This window comes from Mirounga leonina, unplaced genomic scaffold, assembly GCF_011800145.1.
Source record: "Mirounga leonina isolate KUSES-001 unplaced genomic scaffold, KU_Mleo_1.0 Mir_99, whole genome shotgun sequence".
NCBI classification, from domain to species: domain Eukaryota; kingdom Metazoa; phylum Chordata; class Mammalia; order Carnivora; family Phocidae; genus Mirounga; species Mirounga leonina.
Genome location: NW_023270971.1, coordinates 7,256,685 through 7,278,820, shown reverse-complemented (window position 1 = coordinate 7,278,820; position 22,136 = coordinate 7,256,685). Strand labels below are relative to the sequence as shown.

The 22,136-nt window shown below is 46.2% G+C and overlaps 1 protein-coding gene across 1 annotated transcript in view; it reads left to right on the top strand.

Moving 5' to 3' along the window:
• Positions 1-22,136, top strand: part of GLRA1 (glycine receptor alpha 1) — an 82,462-nt gene that overhangs the window by 28,915 nt on the left and 31,411 nt on the right. The window contains exons 2-3 of the mRNA XM_034999619.1: positions 3,251-3,378; positions 9,448-9,515. Of these exons, the coding sequence (XP_034855510.1) occupies positions 3,251-3,378; positions 9,448-9,515 (196 nt within the window). The remainder of the gene's footprint in view (positions 1-3,250; positions 3,379-9,447; positions 9,516-22,136) is intronic.

The window sequence follows — 22,136 nt, the reverse complement described above, 5'->3', positions numbered from 1 at the left end:
AGAGCTAGGGGGACCAGAGGACTCCTCAGCTTGGGGGAGGAGTCCGGGATTAAATGGCACATTTGGCTAATAGCCAATGGTAGGGGACACTTTGGGGCACATTCATTCTCTCCCCGTTCGGCATAATAGGATCAGGCTTATGAAAGAGGCCTAAGGGCCAAGAGATGGCTGGTTCTCTTGGAGCTGCTGGGAGGGAGTACTGTGTTCCCAAGTCTTATTGTCTGAGAGGAGGGACTGGGGAGAGAACAGGAGCTTATGAAAGCTTCATAACCGCCACTCCTAGAAAGGTTCTAGAAGTGAATGATAGCAGCAGAAAAGTCATAAATCCCCCACTGCAGGCCTGTGGTCCCTTTTGCTCACGCCAGAGCCACAGAGCAGCCATGAGTCTGGTGCTGAATGGGGAAAAGGCTGGGACTGCAGTACTAACTGTGGGCCATGGAAGGCATCCGGCATGACTTTCCAGCCATGTAGGGCCAACGGTGCAGCCGAAAGCAGCAGTGAGAGCAAAAGATGCCCGCAGACGGGCTCCGAACTGCTTCAAGCACGCACACACGCACGCGCACACACACACACACGTACACACACGTACACACACACAGAGCAAGGCAAGAGCAAGACAATATATTGAGTGCCCATTATGTACCAAAAACTGTCCTAGGTGTTTTTTAGCTGTGCTACCACGGTTACTGCTTGTGTAAAACTAATTTGACCTATGGGGCAACTCAAGTTCAGAGAGGTTGAGTAACTTCCCCAAGGTCACACAGCTTATAAATAAGTGAGACAGGATAGGGGCGGGGTGGCTCAGTTGGTTAAGCAGCTGCCTTCGGCTCAGGTCATGATCCCAGGGTCCTGGGATCGAGCCCAGTATTGGGCTCCCTGCTCAGCGGGGAGCCTGCTTGTGTTCCCTTTCTTGCTGTGTCTCTGTCAAATAAATAAATAAAATCTTTAAAAAAAAATATAAGTGAGACAGGATAAATTTCAGTCATCTGTTCTTTTCACTCTTTTTGCGCTAGCCTATATTATATCTCACAGTACGTTTCGGAAATACATACATGCAATGCACATACCACATACATACATCCACACAAGCCTTCAACACATTCACACCCTATACCCCACATGTACATCCATCCCACATGTACACACACAAATGCTGTACTTAACACTTTCACACGAACATAGGTATTCACGTTTGCACATACGTATCTATGTAACACAATCCACCACACAACCACAAATACCCCATCGCATCCCAGTCCCCACACACATCCATACACATCCACCCACTTGAACACATCACATCTAGAAACCTGCCCACATCACACCCACTCACAAACATCCAGACTCACACACACAAAAAAACAGTAAAATGCATTTGTCCCTCATCCTATCAATCAAAATGAGCTCTTAAGTGTATGGATAAGGGATCTTCAGGTTACATAACATGAGTGTCTAAATAATCCTGAAATACCTTCTGGAATTGCACAGGAATACCAGATTGCTTTCAGTATTCTTTTTACTGGAAATAATAGTGTAATTACTTTAAAATTGTTAATCCATACATGAATATTTATGAATACCCTACTAACCAGAATATTTGATTAAAGTAGCATCGTATTCATTCATTCATTCACTGTGCAATCACTGAGTATCAATTATGTCTGAGACACCATGGTAGACACAGCAGGGGATTAAAAGAACAAATAAACAATAAATAAAAACACCATGGTTCCTGGTCTTCAAACACAAACACAAGTAATTATATTACCAGGTAGCATGGTCCAGGACCTGGTGAGTGAGGGATGTGACAGGAAAGGGGGACGAGGAGACAAGATGGCTCTGGAGCTCGTAGGCTAGACAGTGGCCAAATGCTGGTGCTGTCTGGGGAAGCGGGCTCTGGAGGAGCAAGTTCAGAGAGGAAGCTGGGGCATTCAGTTTGCAAGATAAATTTTAGGCACAGGCAGGACATCTAGCTAGACACGCCCTGCAGGTGTTTGCAAATGAAGAAAGGGGGCTTCCGGATCGGCCAGGCAAGAGAGACTTGAGAGCCATCCATTAGAGGTGATCACTTAAATTGTTACAACTGAGATCAGAAACAAGCCAAGGCGAAGAACAAGAGAGGTTGAGTGCAGATCCTTGGGGAACACGATGTCTTACTTGGCTAGGTGACAGAAGCTCCCATCTTATGCAACACACACACACACACACACACACACAAGTGCGTGCACACACTCATCCCTCTATGCATGCGCGTCCTTCAACGTCCTGGCCCCTGAGAGCACCACACACCACATTTGCACTTGCTCCCAGCTATCTCCTGGTATCAGTTCAGGACTAGGAAATCTCATTTGCCCAAAGCAACCCAAAGGACTGTTCTTTAAGCCTTCAGCTTCCAATCTTGACTCTTCCTAGAAATCTGCACACCTTTGAGAGTGTGGCAGGGAGACAGCCACTGTTCTTAGACGTCAGTAATCCATGCCGTGGCATGAATGAGGACCTGAGAGTACTTTGTTGCATGGGGGCTGGTGACAGAAACAGTGTGAAGCACCCCAGCAGTCTGATCTCAGATCCCCCGGTCTGGATACACTGAGGCAGACTGGTTTACTCTGGGACCTACGTCAGCCTCTTCCACTAACTGTACCTCAATGTTCCCAACTGAGCATTTTCTAAACTGTATGTTTCATGAGATGGTAGTCCCCTAAGTATAGGCCTCTAAGCTTGTTAAAGCTTCTGAGAAGACTCGAGGTAAAGATGCCTGGTTAAATTTCTGTTCCCGAATGTATTTGACTTGGGCAACATTTTTTTTTAATTAGTGGCTGATTCTGAAAAGAAACTTCGGGGAAAGGCTAGACTATGAGATCTCTAAGACTCCCTCTGGATGTGCTATTCCCCAGACCCATGAGAGTGCAGGCACCTAAAACACAGGGCTGGGCCTCCTGGGAAGTTAACCGTTCGATCTCCTCTCCAGGGAGGCCCCACAGCCGAGTGTGATTGCACAAAACCCCAGAGAGGCAGCCTGAAGAGGTAGCAGCTTCTCCGAAGCATGAGACACACAGCTGCCTGCCAGGATCCCATGTTGGCGGGTATCTGGCCGACTAAACAATTTAACCTGGCCTTTCCTCATTCATTAAGGACCCACACTGCCTATTTCTCAGGCTGAGAACACTCTGGTGGCTCTTGGGTCTGGGCAAGGCTGGCATATGATCACACAGCCATCATTAACCCTCTGCTTTCCCCTCTCCTTTCTTAGCCTTGCTGCTTCCAAGGAGGCTGAAGCCGCCCGCTCCGCGCCCAAGCCTATGTCACCCTCGGATTTCCTGGATAAGCTAATGGGGAGAACCTCTGGATATGACGCCAGGATCAGGCCCAACTTTAAAGGTAGAGTAAACTTTCCTTCCAGATCCTCAGGGGTCTGCTTTCCTATATTACAGAATCAAGCAGCATGGTTTTGTATGCAGATGGTAAACACAGGGTATGAATCCCGTGACTCTTTCCTCGCCCACAGGCAGACATTGTTAGTCAGTTCTGTCTCCTCCCCACCAAGCCCGAAACAAAGCCTCAGAGAATCCCCCTCAGCAATACCTCTGGTTGCCAGGAGTCAGTAGGTGAATTAAAACCTATTGGCTCCCATTCTGTGCCAAGATGCCCTTCAACAGATGAATGGATAAAGAAGATGTGGTCCATATATACAATGGAATATTACTCAGCCATCAGAAAGGATGAATACCCAACGTTTACATCAACATGGATGGGACTGGAGGAGATTAAGTGAAATAAGTCAAGCAGAGAAAGTCCATTATATGGTTTCACTTATTTGTGGCACATAAGGAATAGCATGGAGGACATTAGAAGGAAGGGAAAAATGGGGGGGGCAGGAATCGGAGGGAGAGATAAACCATGAGAGACTATGGACTCTGAGAAACAAACAGGGTTCTAGAGGGGAGGGGGGAGGGGGGATTGGTTAGCCCGGTGATGGGTATTAAGGAGGGCACGTACTGCATGGGGCACTGGGTGTTATACGAAAACAATGGATCGTAGATCACCACATCAAAAACCAATAATGTGGGCGCCTGGGTGGCTCAGTTGGTTGAGCGACTGCCTTCGGCTCAGGTCATGATCCTGGAGTCCCGGGATTGAGTCCCACATCAGGCTCCCTGCTGAGCAGGGAGTCTGCTTCTCCCTCTGACCCTCTTCCCTCTCGTGCTCTCTCTCTCATTCGCTCTCTCTCAAATAAAATCTAAAAAAAAAAAAAAACCAATAATGTATTGTATGGTGACTAACATAATAAAATAAGATTAAAAAAAAAAAAAAAACCTATTGGCTCCCTCTGGTATAATGGACAGATAGGCAAACATGAAATGTGGAGAAATAGGTCCACGTTGTGCTTCAGGCACAAACGTATGCTCTGAACTTTGATAAGCCTCTTCCTTTCTCTGGGCTTCAGTTCCTCATCTCTACGGGGATAGAGTTGGCTCTACCTGTGGGTTTTAAACTGTGCCCGAAAAGGGAGCTGAGGGAATAATGAGCAAGCCCACCCTCGCTTCTCTCCCAAGCCATCCTACTTTGATTTCTTTTAGAGAAGAAATTTCCAACTAAAATTCATCAGCTGGAAGTTCCCAGGGATTGATATATAATTTTGAAACGTTCTAGTCTAACTCAGAGTCACAATTTCAAATGGCTACAGGGATTAGGCAGGTCACTTAAATGAGTGAGGTGAGCCAAAAGTAAGGCCAAAGGGAGTTGTAGCAACTGTGGAGAAACAGAGGTGCAGGTCCCTCGAAAGGGGACAGCCTCTCCTTAGCCCCAGCCCACAGTTACCCTGCAGGAATCAGGGCCCCATGTTGCCAGATCATCCAATATTCTAAGAAGAGCCAGAAATCAAGATTTATGCAAAATTTCCTGATCCTGAAAACATGTAAATTCAAACAAAACATGTTTGTGAGCCAGATATGTCCTGTGGGCAACCAATTTACAAATCCTCACCAGAGTGATCTGAGAAGTTTCTTTGAGCTCTCGGGGTCCTACGAGGTCCTGATGTCTGTTACGAGAGGAGGCAGGGCCCCTTTGTCCGGGGACACCCCAGAAGTTGCAGTAATCTCAAGCCGCTGAGCAGACTTCTGCAGGTGTGGTCTTGAGGAGCTCCTGGGGATCCTGTGCACTCCGACCATCCTCCCAGGACCCCTGCAGAAATCTTATTTCAAGGACCAACTGCCAGCCTTCTAATCAACTCTTGATTCCAGATGCCCTTCCTCACTGTTTCTTTTGGCTCAAGTCCAAGACCAAACAAGGGATGTGACAGCTGGTAACAGCTCCCTAATATTTGCTTACCTTGCTCCCCATTCTCTAAGTACCCTTCTCAGAGAGCTCTGCAAATGGAAAGTGGCCTGTGAGATGCACTGGGGTGGGTCGTTGGGGCCCACCTCCCACTCCTGTTTACCTCCAGGCTCCCCTGGCCCCTTCTCCTGAGGCCCGATCTTCCAACATCCTTAGCATGACCTTGGTTCCCTCAAGGGCAGGTAAGTCAGGACCAAGTTTGCTGCTATAGTGTCTGGACCCCAGCCCTTCACCAGGGTCACAACCTCAGACACCCAGAGGGATCAGGTATGACACGAGGGAAGCTGGATGGGGATAAGAGAAAACCAGAAAGCACAGGCTCAGGGAGCTGCCAGGTAGGAATGCAGGCCCAGGGCAGCAGGCCTTCCGAGGTAAGACTTGAGTCTAGGGTTTTCTGTGAAATCTTCCAAGTCGGCAGCTAAATGACATCTTTTAGAAACACCATTGGCCAAATCGAACACGTTCAAGAGCTGACCACCAGGTTGCCTCCCGCGCCTGGGACAATTTTCCGGCATTCCGGCCCACCACGCCCCCTGCTGGGCTCTCTCAGAACTCCAACCTGAGTGCCGCGGTCTAGCTCTCCAGAGAAAGGAGGAACTCGTTTGTTGAATGTGTATTCATCCAGGGTTCATGTGTTAGTCATCCTTCACGCATAGCACTGCACTTGCACATAGATGGCCCTCAATAAACCTTTCAAAGCTGAATGAATGAGCGAATGAACCAAAATACGTGCTAAGGCTTAAAGCAGTTAAGTGACTTTTCCAAGGGATGCCGTCAAGACTAGGATTTTCACTCAGCTACATTTACTCAATTCTTTGTCTAATGCTAGTGATTTGTTGATTTGTTTATTCATTCATTTATTTACTTACTTATTGGCTTAGCAGTGGACAGTTTTAAGAAGTAAACTTTGACCCAGACTATAAAATTATTGAATTAACGAAGACCCTTCTCCCCAGTCTGAGAGCCTTACTTTGAACATCCGGGCCCCAAATCTACAGGACTAGATAATGTCTCAGGTTTTTCCCAAACCTGCAGTGTCTCTACCCCCTTCAGTCCCCTCCAAGTCGGGCTCTGAGCAAGATACATCTTTCTAGACACCCCCCTCCCCCACCCCCACGCCCCAGAAACTGGGAAGCAAGGTTTCTCTGTTCTCCCTCGTGGTAAGAGCCATGAGGGTTCTCCTGCCCCTGAGTCCTCTGGTCCCTTCACACTTCCACTCAAGGCACAAACAGCATTCCCAAAAGCCCCATACAAACCACAGAGCTCCCGAAAAGGCCGTATATATAAGGCCCTGTGACCCTAACACAAGAGGAAGAGGCCTGTGTTGTTTGAAAACTCCACAGAGTGATTAATCACTCAGCAGTTCTCTGCAGGCACCAGAAGCCTTGCCTGCTCTTGACTCTCCTGAAGATGGGGTGGCAGAAACAGTAGGCTCGGTCTGCAGAACACAGTGGCCATACAAACCAGGACACAGAAGGAAAGAGGGCGAAAACTGGAGTCCAGTCCTCCACTGCTGACCTGATAGTGTGACCCGAAGGCCATCACTTGACATATCTGGGCCTCTGTTTCCGCATCTGTAAAATGATCCAGTAGGATCTAGGCCCTTCCAGCGCTGATAGTCTGAATCCTCCTTAAGACTTTGTGTAGGATAATGGCTCCCAGGATCAGGGGCACAGCCTAATACAAACACATACACAAAAGCAAAATTAAACTTTAATATTTAATGAAATATATACATTTTCCTGCTGCCACAGGCAGCCGGATTGTAATTTTCTCGAGGATAATTTAATTTCAGATTTATATCAATGAGCCGCACCTCCCCAGGGGTCCCTTTGGCTGGCGCCCTCTCACACGCATAAATCAGAATCCAATTTATATGGGTGTCACAGCAGCAGATACTTGCAGCGCCTGGTGGGAACTCTGAGTGCGTCATTTCAAGGCACAGGCAGTAACTCTTGGGGGCATTTTAATGGCATGAGACCGAATGAAAAGAAAAGCCTGGGTCTGAGTCTAAATGAGGGGGAAAAAAAATTTTAATGGGTCTTTGTTTAGGTGGAAGTGACAAGGAGGCAGATTTCCACTCAACAAAAGGGAACTTTTTTAGCAGACAGAAGTATCCAGCTATGGAAAGAGCTGCTGACGATGAAATGAGGTCCCCACCGTCGGAGGTGTTCAAGCACTCAGCCTTGAGTGGGCAGCTGGCGCCACTAGACCAGTGGCCCCCAAACTTGCCTGTGTGAGAATCACCCTGTTAGCTTGTTAAACAAGACACTCCGGGCCACGCGGCAAGGATTCAGGTTCACTGGGTCTGGGGTTGGGCCACGGACTCTGCAGTGTAAATGGTTCACCAGTGATTCTACTGCAGTTTGGGAAGAAACTGATGAGGTGACCCTCAAGAAACCTTCCAGCCCCCAAACCCTGTAACCTTGTAGTTCACATGGATAGCCTCCATAAGGGAATTCCAAACCAAAGGAGCACAGAGTGTCTACCCAGATCAAGAGGGGAAATTGTAACCCAGAAACAGGAAGGGGCGTGCCTGAATCAAATAGCCAGTGAGTATTGGAGTTTCAAAAACCCAGGAAGCCCGGCACTCCCTTGGAGGGAAAACCTGGATTCCTACCACAAGACTGGGTCCCTTCCTGCACACCAAGATTTCTGAAAAGAAGGAAACTTTGACTGAGTTTGGGTAAAATGTTTGGGCTACTTTCTAAAGAGGGACAGAGAGGAATGGGTAAGAGGGGACACAAAGACATTTGCTTCCTTCTTTCCACAATCAGAAAACTTGGGTGTGAGTCCTGGCTCCACCACTTGCTGGCTAAATAAGCCCAAGTAAGTTATTAAAACTCTCAGCTCCACAGCAGGGACAGTGATTTTGGCCTGGCTCCCTCAGGACCTCATGGGGATCAACAAGAAAGCAGACCTGAAAAAATTCACAGGTTGCACACTGCAATCTTCATGTGAAGGATTATGAGCTATTATCCAAGTCTTCCCCACCTTCAAGGTCAGCTCAAGGTTTATCACCGTCACGAGGTCTTTCCTAATGCCTTGCTCCCCAGAACCTCTCTTACACCTAGACGCCTACTGTTTATAGCAATCTTACCCATAGTCTCACACTCCTCTCTGGTTATTTTATATTGGCCCCCTTGTCAGCTTATGGGGAAGCCCAGTGCTTAAAATCCAGCATTCTACCACTCTGTGACCTTGAGCATGCCCCTTCCTCTCTCCGAACCTCTCTCCTCCAAGTACAGCCAGTCACCAGCTTTGGAATTAGAGAACTCTGAACTCCAACCCTGGCTCAACCACTTACTAGCTGTGTGGTCATGAACAAATAACCTCTCTGAGCCTCTGTTTCCTCATCTGCAAAATGGAGGTAATAACCATATCTTCTGGAGTTGTTGAGAGGATATAATGAGATAGTATCAGTAACATTCTCAGCACAGCAGCAAACCCTGTGATGCTCAGTAGAAGGTAACTGCTCCAATTAATAGTATAAAAATGAAGAGATTGGGTTTCAGCTGGACAGAGGTCCCCTAACAATGAGATCCCAAAGAGCAAATATTCCTCCATGTCTTTCCTATCCTTTGCAGTAGAATTCAAAAAGCTTGCCTGGAAAGTATTTAATAAAGACTTACGGACTTCCCCTGAGGTTCCCTCTGGATTCCTCAGCTGGTAATTCCCATCAACGCCCTTTCAGGCAATCATCCTTGGTTCCTAAGTTCAAGGCAAGGAACTTGCTGTTCCTTGCGATTCCCAAGATGGCCTCCAAATGTTGGAGCCGTAAATACATTTCAGCCACAAATCAGAAGGCAGCCGATGGGGTTTGGGGAAGGGATTTCAGCCATATGGCAGGATGATGAATCATCCTGTGTTAATGAAAGTACATCCTAGCTTAGCCTCTGGTGTTCTGTACCTGGTGCTCGCTTGGGGACCAGGGAATCTGGCATAGTGATGTGGCTGGGAGTCCCTGCTGCTCAGGGGTGGGGTGGAGGGCATGTAAGGGTCTCCTCCACCAAGAGGGATCCATCCCTGAAGTCAGTGTTCCAGGAAGGGGTTCTATCCTGTGGGTTCCTTCCTGGCCATGGAGCTAAGCAGGAAATCTCTCTTGATTGGCAGGTCCCCCGGTGAATGTGAGCTGCAACATTTTCATCAACAGCTTCGGTTCCATTGCTGAGACAACTATGGTGAGTGAGTCAAAATACAGGCTGCTATTTCCTGCTGGGGACATCTCGCTCGCAGAAATATGTACCCTCTGCATTGGGCTTCCCCAAGGAGGGGAGAATCTGGTGTTTTTTTCAGATCTCCAGTGCATACCGTGCGACTGGGGCATTTTTACTGTCCTATTCAATGTTTTGGGTGAAGACACACATCTGCAAATGGCCAAAGAGACAGCAGAGCTAGCACATGCCAAATACCCAGGATAACAGAAACAAAATTATAGCAACAGGCTGAAGTTCTAGATGAAAAGAAAATGTAGAGATGCCTGGGTGGCTCAGTTGGCTAAGCATCTGCCTTCGGCTCGGGTCATGATCCCAGGGTCCTGGGACTGAGTTCCGCATCGGGCTCCCTGCTCAGTGGGGAGCCTGCTTTTCCCTCTGCCTGCCACTCCCTCTGCTTGTGCTCTCTCTCTCTCTCTCTGGCAAATAAATAAATAAAATCTTAAAAAAAAAAAATGTAAAGAGCTGCTTGTAAGTTTACAATTCAACTGTGCAAGAGCAGAAGGCTGCTTCTAGAAGCCTCAGTGGGTCTATTGGGTTGATTCAACTCCTCTCTCTGCTTTTGTATATACTTCAACATTCTCATAGTAAAAAGTTTAAAATAAATCAACTATACTGGAGAAAAAGACCAGAAGGAAAAAATACCAAAACATTAATAGCAATTATCCCTGGACTGCAGACTTAACGGATAATTTTAATTTTCTTCTTTCAGTCTTTCCCTATTTTTTGAATTTCTGCAAGGAGCAAATACTACACTTGTGATTATAAATAAATGCAATGATACTTTAAAAATTTTTTCTCAATCCTTGAAAACAAAACAAAACAAAAAATAAATTGTACTTGTTTTGAAGGGAGTGATCTAGCTCGTGAGAAAGGAATTAAAGCAGCCTAAAGTCATCTCTTTATGAGCCAAGTGAGAGCAGCCAGCCAGTCACCAAGTGCTATAGACAGATGTTACTGCCAGGAAATCCTCTAAACCACCCATTTCTGGACATCCCCCTGGCCCTAGTTAAGTTCAGGCTTCCATGGGGCTTGCTCACATTACTGCAGAAGAGTCTGAACTCTCATCCAGCCCCACTCCGAGCCTTCTTTCCCACACACTGGTCTTTCTGAAATACAGATCCAATCACACCATTGCCCTGTTCAACGCCTCCCTGGTGGCTCCCCTTCACCTTCAGCACTAAGCCCCAATTCCTTTGCAAAGCGTAGAAGACCCTTGGTGATTCTACCCTGCTTCATCTCTCTTCTCTCTCTCTCTCGCTTCCCCTTCTGGATAATGGAAAGCCCTAGAGTTCTCCAAACAGGTGTGTCTCTGTCTGGTGCCACTGAGGACTCTGCCTAGAGCACCAGACCAGCCCCCCTTCCCTTGCTGACTCCTTCCCATGCTCCTCTAAGTCTATGCTGGAATTGCACGCACAGGAAGCCTGCACACTCTCACACACGGGTACACGTGTGAGTTCACCTGTGTGCTTGCCCCAAGGCTACGATGAGTTCTTCCCACCCATTCTCGTGACACATTTTACAGTGGCCGTAACAGCACTTACCACTCGGGGTGTAACACGTAACAGGGTTAACCGTCTGCTTATTCATCCCTGCTCTCGCCATAACGTAACTTATTTCTGGGGTGGAATCTTGTCTTGTTTCCCGTGGTAACCTCAGCAGCTGGCGCGGTGATTTATTTATTTTATTTTTTTTAAGATTTTATTTATTTATTCATGAGAGACAGAGAGAGAGAGAGAGAGAGACAGAGGCAGAGGGAGAAGCAGGCTCCCCGCGGAGCAGGGAGCCCGATGCGGGACTCGATCCCAGGACCCTGGGATCATGACCTGAGCCGAAGGCAGACGCTTAACCGACTGAGCCACTCAGGCGTCCCTGGTGCGGTGATTTAATAATGGGTACTCAATAACTTCTTAAAATAAATAAACCAGTCATCAAGTATAGTGTCTGTTGACTCACACAATTATTTGGTCCTAAACATTTATGGAGATTAGATCCAATCTTTCAGTCCCAGACTGGTGAAAATCACTGAGCTCTATCGGTCATGGGGCAAATGGTCCAAAATCTGTCCTTTTGCAAAGAGGCCTGTCTTGATAGGGTCAAGTAGACCCTGCCCGCCTCCAAAGGACAACTGATCAAACTCCCTAAAATTTAATAGGCCTATTATCTCCAAACCGAGATGATCCCACCTGTTGACATGGCTGCTTTTCACTGGGTATCCAGATCAAAAAAAACAAGTTTTTCCACACTTCGAATGGTGTCTTAAGAGCTCCCAATGCTTTTCTTCTTGTCCCTCCCAAATCAGAAGCACATTATTCATACTCTCTGTGTGGTGACACTCTCCTTCTGGAATGGTACATAGTCATCAGATCAAGTCAGGGACCTCCCAGTTATGTAAAGAACTTGGTTCTTTGAGAACAGGTGTATATACCTGCTCTCCAAACCCATCTCAACTTGTTTCCCTACAATGGCCGCACAGAGATCTATTTCCTGGGCACAGATTCCTCCTAAAAGAATAGCAGTTTGCCCTTAGCTTGTGTGGTGGTTACAAGCCAGGCTCTGGCATCACATAGACCTGGCCTCACTCACTATATATGAGGAGCCGGTTTGCTTCATGTCTTTAAGCCTCGGTTTCCCCATCTATGAAATCCCCAGTGGTGACTAACATACTGACTTCATCGAGGTATCATGGGTGGAAATTATGTGCAAGAAAGTTTTTGTCACAGTAAATGCTTTTTGTCAGTGCTCTTAATTTCCCATGATAATGTTGATGACGATGATGATGATGATAATGGAGCCTGCAAAGCTGTAACTGATCAGCTGTACGATCCTGAGCCTCCATTTCCCCTCCCCCATGTCTCCTGCCTACCTTTCCAGACTTCAGTCCTGCTGCATTTTGCTCTCTATAAAGACAGCATAGCAATTAAGACACAATCTTCCTTGGCCAGACAAAACTCAAGGTTCAGCTCTGTGACCCCGGGCGGGGTAGCCTGAGTCAGCCTCCTGATCTGTAGAGTGGGGTACCAGTAGCATCCACCTCGTGACGTGTTGTGAGGATTAAGAGATAAAGCACAGAAAATGCTGAGCACGGTGCTTGACACAAAGTACACATGCAGTGAATATCAGCCATTATTATTAAATACAGCTTATAATTTTCAACACATTTCACACCCACTCTCTCATCTGATTCCTTCACTAAATATTTGGTCTTCTGACCACTCTCTACACAGTAGACATGGTAGACACTATGTCCCCCAGTGTGCAGCTGAGCAAACAGATACGGACACACCAGGCATGGATAAAGATCCAGTTCTCCTGACCCATAGAAGGTGTTCGTTGGGCACCACCCTGGCATTACATCAAAGGGCAAAGACTCAGGAAATCGAGGGGCCACAGACCCACACAGCATGCATAAGCAACCACCTAAGCAGTATCAAAAGCGGAAATCCAACCTCACCTCGTGCCAGGCTCAGCACACCTCAGGGGAAAATAGTACATACTAAAACCAGAGATAGCCCGCAAGGTAAGCCCGGGGGACACGGCCCCCTGCGGTGGAGAAACAGAATCCACAGACGAAGAATGAAGAATTGGCAATGATGTGCCTCCTTGGGAGTGGTCCACAGGTGATACAGTTTTCTCCTTCTTAATTAATGTTAATCCAAAATAGGAGTTACCATGTTCAGCTTGTACATTCCACAATACTGTGATTTCCTCCCCCCACTGGGGTCCTTAGTTATCTATATGCATTTAATTTACTTTGCAGATGATTTCAGAAAAACAGAACCTAATATCTCAGAACTAGAAAAACTTTAAGAAATTGTCTAAGGCAGTCCTTCATTTTACAGAGAGGGAATCTGACGGCTAGAGTGGGGACAGCACGGAGCAAGGTCACACAGCATGAAGCAGGTGTGACAGAAACCCAGGTCTAATGCTCTTCACGTGGCCAAGGCTTCCCCTCACCCTCAGCTTCTTTCTCATCTAGATCCCACCAACCAAACCCTTTGGACCACTTTCCCATTCAAGCCCTCTTTCCTTGTCACTCAGAATATGCTTGGAGAGCAAGACTGGACCCATATTAATAACAAGAGCCACATCCATGCCTTAAATGCTACTGCGGGCCAGGCAGCGAGCAGAGCACTTCTGCATATGTCATCTCATTCAGAGCTCACGACAACCGCCATGAGGCACAGAAATGTTATCCCCATTTTACAGATAAGTAAGCTGAGGCTCAGAAAGGTTAAGTCACTTGCATAAAGTCACACAGCTGATCAGTGGCAGAGGTGGAATTTGAACTCAGATCTTATCTCCCCCCAAAGCCCGTCTTCTCCTGAGCCAAATATATAAATATTCAATTCCTGGATGTTTGGCATTCCCCAGCCCTTGCTTGTTTCCTTTCATCATAAGGAAATCAGAGATGAAAGGGAGCTTCACTGAATGGACTCCCAGCCCAGCACTCAGTCCCACCGACCACGCAAAGAGCCAGCTGTGCCTCCTGGGCCCGTGGTGATATGGATGTAGTCCCAGTGCCAGAAACTTTCCAAGAGCAGCAGTATAAACAGCTGGAGTCCCCAGGCCTGACTATCTGCGTCCCAGCGCCTGGCTTTATTCACCGGCGCTAACAGACAAGAAGCAGAGAGAGGCAGCCAGAAAAGCAACAGGGGTCTCTACCCATTCCCGACGAGGGGAGGGCTGAAGCTGCCAGCCCTTCATCTGACCTTTCCAGGGACTTTCATTGAGGCGATGCAGAAAACAAAGGTAGTTGGAACGGGAATGGAAAAAAGGGAAGAGGGAAGGGGGTCCTGAACTAGAGCAGCCCCTTGGCAGGCTACAAGAGAAAGATTGGGAGCTAGAAGCCAGAGGGATCCATCCAGCTTGTCTGGACACGCAGAAGTGTGCACTAAGTGCTTACACTACAGCATCCATGTGTCTGTGTAGTATTTATGCCCCTGTATATACTGTGGGACTGTGTATTTGTGCAAATGTGTATGCACATAGGCATGTGTACATGTATATGCTAGCTTAAATATACTGAAACAGGTAACCTCCAAGAGAGTGTGTATGACCAAGTACAGGTATGAACATAAGTATGTCTGCTTCTGTGGTTATAAATGTACACGTAAATAAGTATGGATTGCATGTTTCTGTGTGCACACATATATGTAAGAATAGGTACAAGTACTTAAGGGTGAATGTACAAGAAGTGTCTTGTCTTCAGTTACACAACTGTACAGGGGATTTGTGGGTAGATGAGCACATATTTAAGTATACGTCAGCATTTGAGTGAGCACATTTATGTGTGTATGCACGTGCGTGTGAATGTGTGTACACACAATTACATGTGAATAAGTGAAAGAGCATTTAAATGTGTATCAGTATGTGAGTACGAGTATGTGTATGCATGTGTGCAGGGGCAGGTTTGAGCGTGCACGCGTGGGGACACACTGAGAGCTGGAATTCATGTGTAAACAAATGTGAGAGAGACAGAGTGTGTGCATGTGTGTATATATGTGTGTGTGTGTATGGACGTCCTTTGGGCATGAATCCCAGTATGTCCATTATTAGGACCTGTGCTCCGGCCTCTCTTGCCAAGTCTTGGGCTAGCCTGCCATAGAGACAGGCACACTCTGTCCAGGACCCCCAGGGATTGATGACAGCCTATCCAACTATAGTCTACACGTTTGGCCTCATTTGTAGGTATTAAGGAGCAATGGAGAGAGTCCTGACCCAGAAGTCAAGAGACCAGGAGTTGAGTTCTAACTCTGCCACAATTTCATGCTACTGATACTCAGTCCCCGCTAGGTATCTGGCTCCAAGAATGGTGTGTAAAACACACGAGTAATAGGTATGAAAGACTTTCATGAATGCTATAGAAAGGCAAAGGATTGTTAACTACTGAACCAATCAGCCAAGGACTCCAATACATAAGCCTGAGGAGATGCCTTCTTGGTTTTTTTCCTTCTGTTCCCTATTTATTCATTTATGCTCTCCACCTCCATGTATTAAGGTCCTATATGTGCTGAACATGGCATTAAGCTCTAGGACTAGAATTCTGTTTTATTCGTATTAGTCTAGGCTTTCCTGCTGCAACAAATAACCCCCCAAATCTCAAAGTCTTAAAACAACAAAGATTGATTTATCACTCATCTCAAGTCTGCTACAGATCCAGGGGATTCTCCAAGACTACTACCCTGGATGTCGTGGCTGAGCATTACATCTCCATATCAATATGTGATTTCACATTTGTCGTGCAAGGGAAGAAAGCACTGAAGCCTTGAGCACCTCATTCTCCAAAGGAAGTCATGTGGCCCTGCCTGAAGAAAAGTGTGATCCCCCCACATCCCCAGAAGTAAACAGAATAGTAGTTCTCTGCTTTCTCATTTGGAGACGGTGAACAACAAAACCAAAGGTGACAACACAGTGTGATGAGAGAGATCACAGGACACTATGGGACATAGCGAATCATGACAACCCATAGCAATATTGGCCAACACTTAGGTCCTATGTGCCGGGTACTGTGAAAATGCTGTTGTGTGACTTTGGGTAATTTTTCTAAAGTGGAAATCTATTCATGGTACTCTCCATGTTAAAACCTTCCAGCAGAGAATGATGTCACGGAATGACCCAACTGTAAGAGGGTTTTAAGAAACCTGTTTGTGTTCAACGGTGCTAAAAGAGGGGGAAAGTCAAGTAAGAAAAGACAATAGTATCCAATGGGTTTGGCAGTGGGGGCTGCAGGAAGGGGAGCGTGTATGAAATTAGGGAATGTAACATCAGGGGCATGGAGAAAGCAGAAGACAAACTGAAGCAAAGACAGTAGGAAGATAATTCTTCCAAAAAGCTTGGCTGTGAAGAGAAGGTGAGGTGGCAGTATTTGTCATTTATTGACCACTTTATTGAAAACCAAGCATCTGTGCTTAGCAAATTATGGGGATTATCCCATGTAATCCAACAATCCCATTTTATAGAAGAGGAAACGGAAGCTCAGGGGGGCTTAATTCACCGAAGCCTTTCCAGCCGATAAATGTCCTCACCAGTTACCACCCCGCCTCCCCCCCGCCCCGCCCCAGCTGCCTGACTTCTAAAGCCCTGCTCTTGGCCCAGCCCACCTGCTCAGCATGGGGCAAGAGGAAAGGTGGCAGAGCCAAGGGGACGATGGGCCCTCAGAGGACATGACCTCATCCTGGTCTTCGGCACTGTGGTCTGGTTAATCAGTAGGATTTGTGCAATTCTATCAGAACTTGCATCACCACAAGACCTTGTCCATCCATCCCTTTGGATATTTGCAAATGAGACCTCAAGATACACAAGGACAGCTACCACTACCCCTTAGTCCAACCCTAAATGTTAATACATTGTTTGGGAAGCAGTACTTTACAACCCCAACCTACTTCTGGGATCAACTGATTGAATAAAGCAGATACATTGAGTCATGAAGATAAAACTAAATCCATCTACTCTTTTCCAACCCTGCTGATGTCAGTCTAGGTGACGTCATCTTTCTCCCACTTGACTAAAACAACTTCCTACCTGCTTCCGAACCTCCCCTCGTCCTGTCCCCTACTGCTTCCCATAGTGGCTAGAGAAATCTTTTGAAACCCTCAATCCAATCACAGCCTTCCCCTGCGTCAAGCCCCGCAGCAGCTTCTCTTCCTCTATTCTGTCCTGTTCCCTCCACCCAGACAGATCTCTGTGTGAAATGGCTCCTTCTCATCCTGCAGGGCTCAGGTACCTCTTCAGAGAGCTCTTCCCTGACTCCCTATCTAAAAATGATCTCCCTTCCAGTCACTATCACATCACTATGTTCCTTGAAGCAATGTCTCAAATGTAAACAGTCACCCGTTTGTTTGCTGTCTTGTTTGCTTTTTTATTTGAAGGGGTTTTGTGGTTTTTTTAATTTTACGATGTTATGTTAGTCACCATACAATACATCATTGGTTTTTGATGTGGTGATCCACGGTCCATTGTTTTCGTATAACACCCAGTGCTCCATGCAGTATGTGCCCTCCTTAATATGCATCCCCGGGCTAACCAATTCCCCCGCCTCTAAAACCCTGTTTGTTTGTCTCTCTCAATCATCTCCATATACCCAGTGCCCAACACACTGCCTGAACCGTAGGAGCTCAATCAACACTGGGAAAGAATTAACCTTGGAGGTCCTCTAGTTGAACGGCCATCTGTTGTCAGAATCTCTGCCACAAACACTGTGGCCAAGTAGTTTCTTCTTGTATACCTCCAGAGACAGGGATCTCCCTATCTCCCAAGGCAGCCCATTCCACCTTTGGACAACTCTGAAATCTCCAATTCTGTTCCTAGGGCCACAGAGAACCAATCTATTCACCTGACAGTCCTTAGATAACTGAGGTCAGTCCTCTTGCCCCCTGCCCACACCTGGCCTCTTCAACCATCCCCCATGGTGCCCAGTCCCTTTACCATCATGGTGCTTGCCAAGTACATCCAGGGCCATCGACTTTCATCTTGAGATGAAAGGCCAAAAAAATGAACCCCAGGGGCGCCTGGGTGGCTCAGTCGTTAAGCGTCTGCCTTCGGCTCAGGTCATGATCCCGGGGTCCTGGGATCGAGCCCCGCATCGGGCTCCCTGCTCCGCAGGAAGCCTGCTTCTCCCTCTCCCTCTCCCTGCTACTCCCCCCTTCTCATGTGTGTCTCTCTGTCAAATAAATAAATAAAATCTTAAAAAAAAAAAATGAACCCCAGCCTCCAGGATGCTCAGAAGCCTTCACTGAAGCCTTTCCAGCTGATAAATGTCCTCACCAGTTACTACCCCCCGGCTGCCTGACTTCTAAAGCCCTGCTCTTGGCCCAAGATGAGACCACCGCCATCCCAATTCTGGGTTAGTGGGCTTCGAAGCATTGCTTTGAACAGCAGCTCAGTTCAGTTTTAAGCTAAATCTTATGTAGCACTTTGACAAACTGATTAAACAAACCAAAACAAGACTATCCCTTGGTTTTTCTCTCAATCCCTGCCTCCCCAAGGCCACCCCAGGGAACCTCCTCAGAACCCTAAAATCATTTCTATGCATGCCACTTCAAAGACATTTCCCATTAGGTAGCCATGTCCCAGTGTTAACTCACACTATGCTACAGACAGCTAGACTCTGGAACATTCTTTTAAGTACCTGAGTAACAGATGAAAACAAGCTTTTGTAGTAAGTCCAATAAAAAAGAAAAGAGAGAGAAAGAAAAGAGGAATGCCCCCTGCTTCCCACTCTCCTCCAACTCCCACTGCCCTATCCTGAGTTAAGCACTACAGATAAACAAGTCATGTACATCCTACTACCTCGCTCGATCGCACATACATTCATGTACATATGCACAACCGTTGTATAAATAGGACTGTGTTCTTTCCCTTCCCACCGTGTCTTGGAATCTCTCTCCCCGTGACTACATATGGGTCTAACTCATTCCTACCTCTCTGCACAACACCAACTTGGAATATGAGTTGGTTTATTATTACCACATGCCAGATATGACAAATAATTCTAATCTGTTTCCAAGCTGTAGGGCCTGCCTGTAAAATCCCATGCTCCATGGGGCACCTGGTTGACTCAGTCAGTTAAGTGTTGGACTCTTGATTTCAGCTCAGGTCATGATCTCAGGGTCGTGAGGTGGAGCCCCACATAGCATCGGGGTCCATGCTCAGGGGGGAGTCTGCTTGACATTCTCTCTCTCCCTCTGCCCCTCCCCCTGCACTGTCTCTCAAATAAATAAATAAGTCTTTTTAAAAAAATCCCATGCTCAGGACAGGCCATCATTCTGTGGTATTAAACCACTCTTTTCGGGATGCCTAGGTGGCTCAGTCGGTTAAGCGTCTGCCTTCAACTCAGGTTATGATCTCATGGTTCTGGGATCAAGTCCCACATCGGGCTCCCTGCTCAGTGGGGAGTCTGCTTCTCCCTCTCACTCTGCCGCTTTCTGCTTGTGCTCTCTCTCTCTCAAACAAGTAAATAAGATTAAAAAAAAAAAAGTTCTTTTCCTGATGGACCTTTTATGTTTATGCAGTTTTTTACTATTACAAACAATGCCACAAAGAATATTCTTGTACATAACTCTGCACATTTCCTCAGGATATGTTCCAGAAGTGGAATGACTTGATCAAAGGACATGCAACTTTTTGTGATTTTGACAGACACACTGCCCAGCTCATTTCCAAAGCTTCTAATTCACTGTCCCCACAACAGTGTTCATCTCTCTTTATCCTTACCGACCCAAGATATTATCAAGCCTTTTCATTTTACCAAATGGGATTTTTTAATGGTGCCTCATTGTCATTTTTAATTTTCACTCCAGACTCCTAGCGAATTTGAACATCTTTGCATATTCTTTGCATGCTGGGCATTATCAATAATATTATAGGTTTCCCTTTTTACATGTACCTCCTTAACACAGTTGGTTTCGTTTTTCTGTAAAGTATTTGGTGGTGGTTCAACTCTATTTTTCTCCAATTAGATAGTAAGTTCCCCATCATTATTATTATTTTTTTAATTTTATTTATTTATTTGACAGAGAGAGACACAGCGAGAGAAGGAACACAAGCAGGGGGAGTGGGAGAGGGAGAAGCAGGCTTCCCGCTGAGCAGGGAGCCTGATGTGGAGCTCGATCCCAGGACCCTGGGATCATGACCTGAGCCGAAGGCAGACGCTTAACGACTGAGCCACCCAGGCGCCCCTCCCCATCATTATTCTTAAGTGGTCAGTATTTCTCCACTGGGAAATGTTATCCTTCTCATAAACTAAATCCCCATATATACCTACATCTGTTTCCAGTCTCAATGTGTTGTTCTGTTGCTCCATTTGTCTGTTTCTGCACCAGTACCACACTATTTTAATTACTATGGCTTAATGTTATATTTCTATGTCTGGTAGAAAAAGTTCTCTGTTGTTCTTTATAAGGTTTTCCTGATGTTTCTAGCCCATTTCCCCTTCCATATGAACTTTAGAATCAGCTTGTTGAGGCTGATAAAAATCGCCTCAGGTTTTTATTGGGGTTGCACTGAGTTTATAGATTAATTTGGGAGGAACTGACATCTTTACAATATCATATAAACACGGTACATCTCTCCATTTATCTAGGTATTCCTTTATGCCTTTCAGTAAAGTTTTAGAGTTGTTGGGGTTTTTCTTAAATATCTATGAGTCACAGATTCTTGTTAGGTTTATTTGTGGATATTTTGTGAGGTTGGCTGCTATTTTGGATGAGATCCTTTTTGTTGTTGTTGCTTTTTTCCATTACACTTTCAGTCTCTCTACACAGCTAATGCTAGGTCATTTTTTATACACTTGGGTTTGGGGGAATCCAAGAGAAAGTCTATTAAATGTCATCCAATTAGATACGGCTCAACACTCCACAAAGCCTCGATAAACTGAATACTAAAAGAAGGCCAAAGAGAGAAGGCTCAGAAATGCCATTAGAGTCTGTTACAGACAGAAAACGGGGCTGGATGCCTCTCTCCCAGTACACCACCGAGGGGGGCATCGCAATAGGGAATTTATGACAGCTCAGAGTTGGCTCCCTATCATCGGATTCAGAAAGGCTGACTCAGGACAATCAAACCCACAAAAGACTGAAGTTGGTAAATAAGACTGCCACGTTATTTAATTTACAATGGGGCCTTCCATTTGAGTAACAAAAATGCTAATGTACTCCATGAAAGCACTCCCTTGCCGCTCTCTGAATATCGGGGAAGCCAATCAGGAGTCACATTAGACATACCTGGAACTACAGGAAAAGAAGACAGACAGGCTTTAAGGAAAATTTCATCCAGGCCAGAGAGAGATCTAAGAAAGCATCCCTGCCTCACCACACAGAAACCCTCTCTGCAGGAATGAAAATGTTGGTGTTCCCCCCCACCAGATGATGCTAGATTACTAACTGCCAAATTCCTGCTCCTCAAAACACCCTTTCTCATACTACTAAATGAATATCTCCCATAGGTTTATAAAACAGTTCTCTAAATGAGATACAGTCCAGTAAATTAGGGTTCCAGTTATTAAATTACAAGCACAGGCCTGTTCTAAATCATCGGGATTACACGTGGGACATTGTGATTGATGCTGGGCCTTGCCAAACTCCTCTACTGAAAATTCTTCTCTGCTGTTAGTTTAACCCACACAGAGCAACCTGGTTTCCATATTGCCAAATGTGCTCATGGCATGTCTCACTACTGCGCCCCGTGCTGCCAACACTGTCCTCGTTCCTCTTTCCAGCTTAATATCCACCCCCAATTTGCACCCTTTGGCAACCAGTTATGAAGCCACCTCACTGTTTAATATCCCAATCCAAAGTTCTCCACCTGCTATTGACTATAAGGACATGCATGAGCCAACCTGTCACATGGGCTCAGTGGCATCCCAGTATACTATGTCTATTATATTTCTTTACCTACCCACGTAGGAATTTGGTTTAAAAAAAAAAGGAACTAGAGAGGCAGCATGCAGTTGTGAAAAGAACATGAAATTGGGAGCCAAACAGTCCTGGATTCATATCCCTGCTCTAGCACCTACTAGCTATGGGAGCTTGGGCCACACATTTAACCTCTCTTTGATCTCTCTGGATTTCAGTTTCCTCCCCTGTAAAA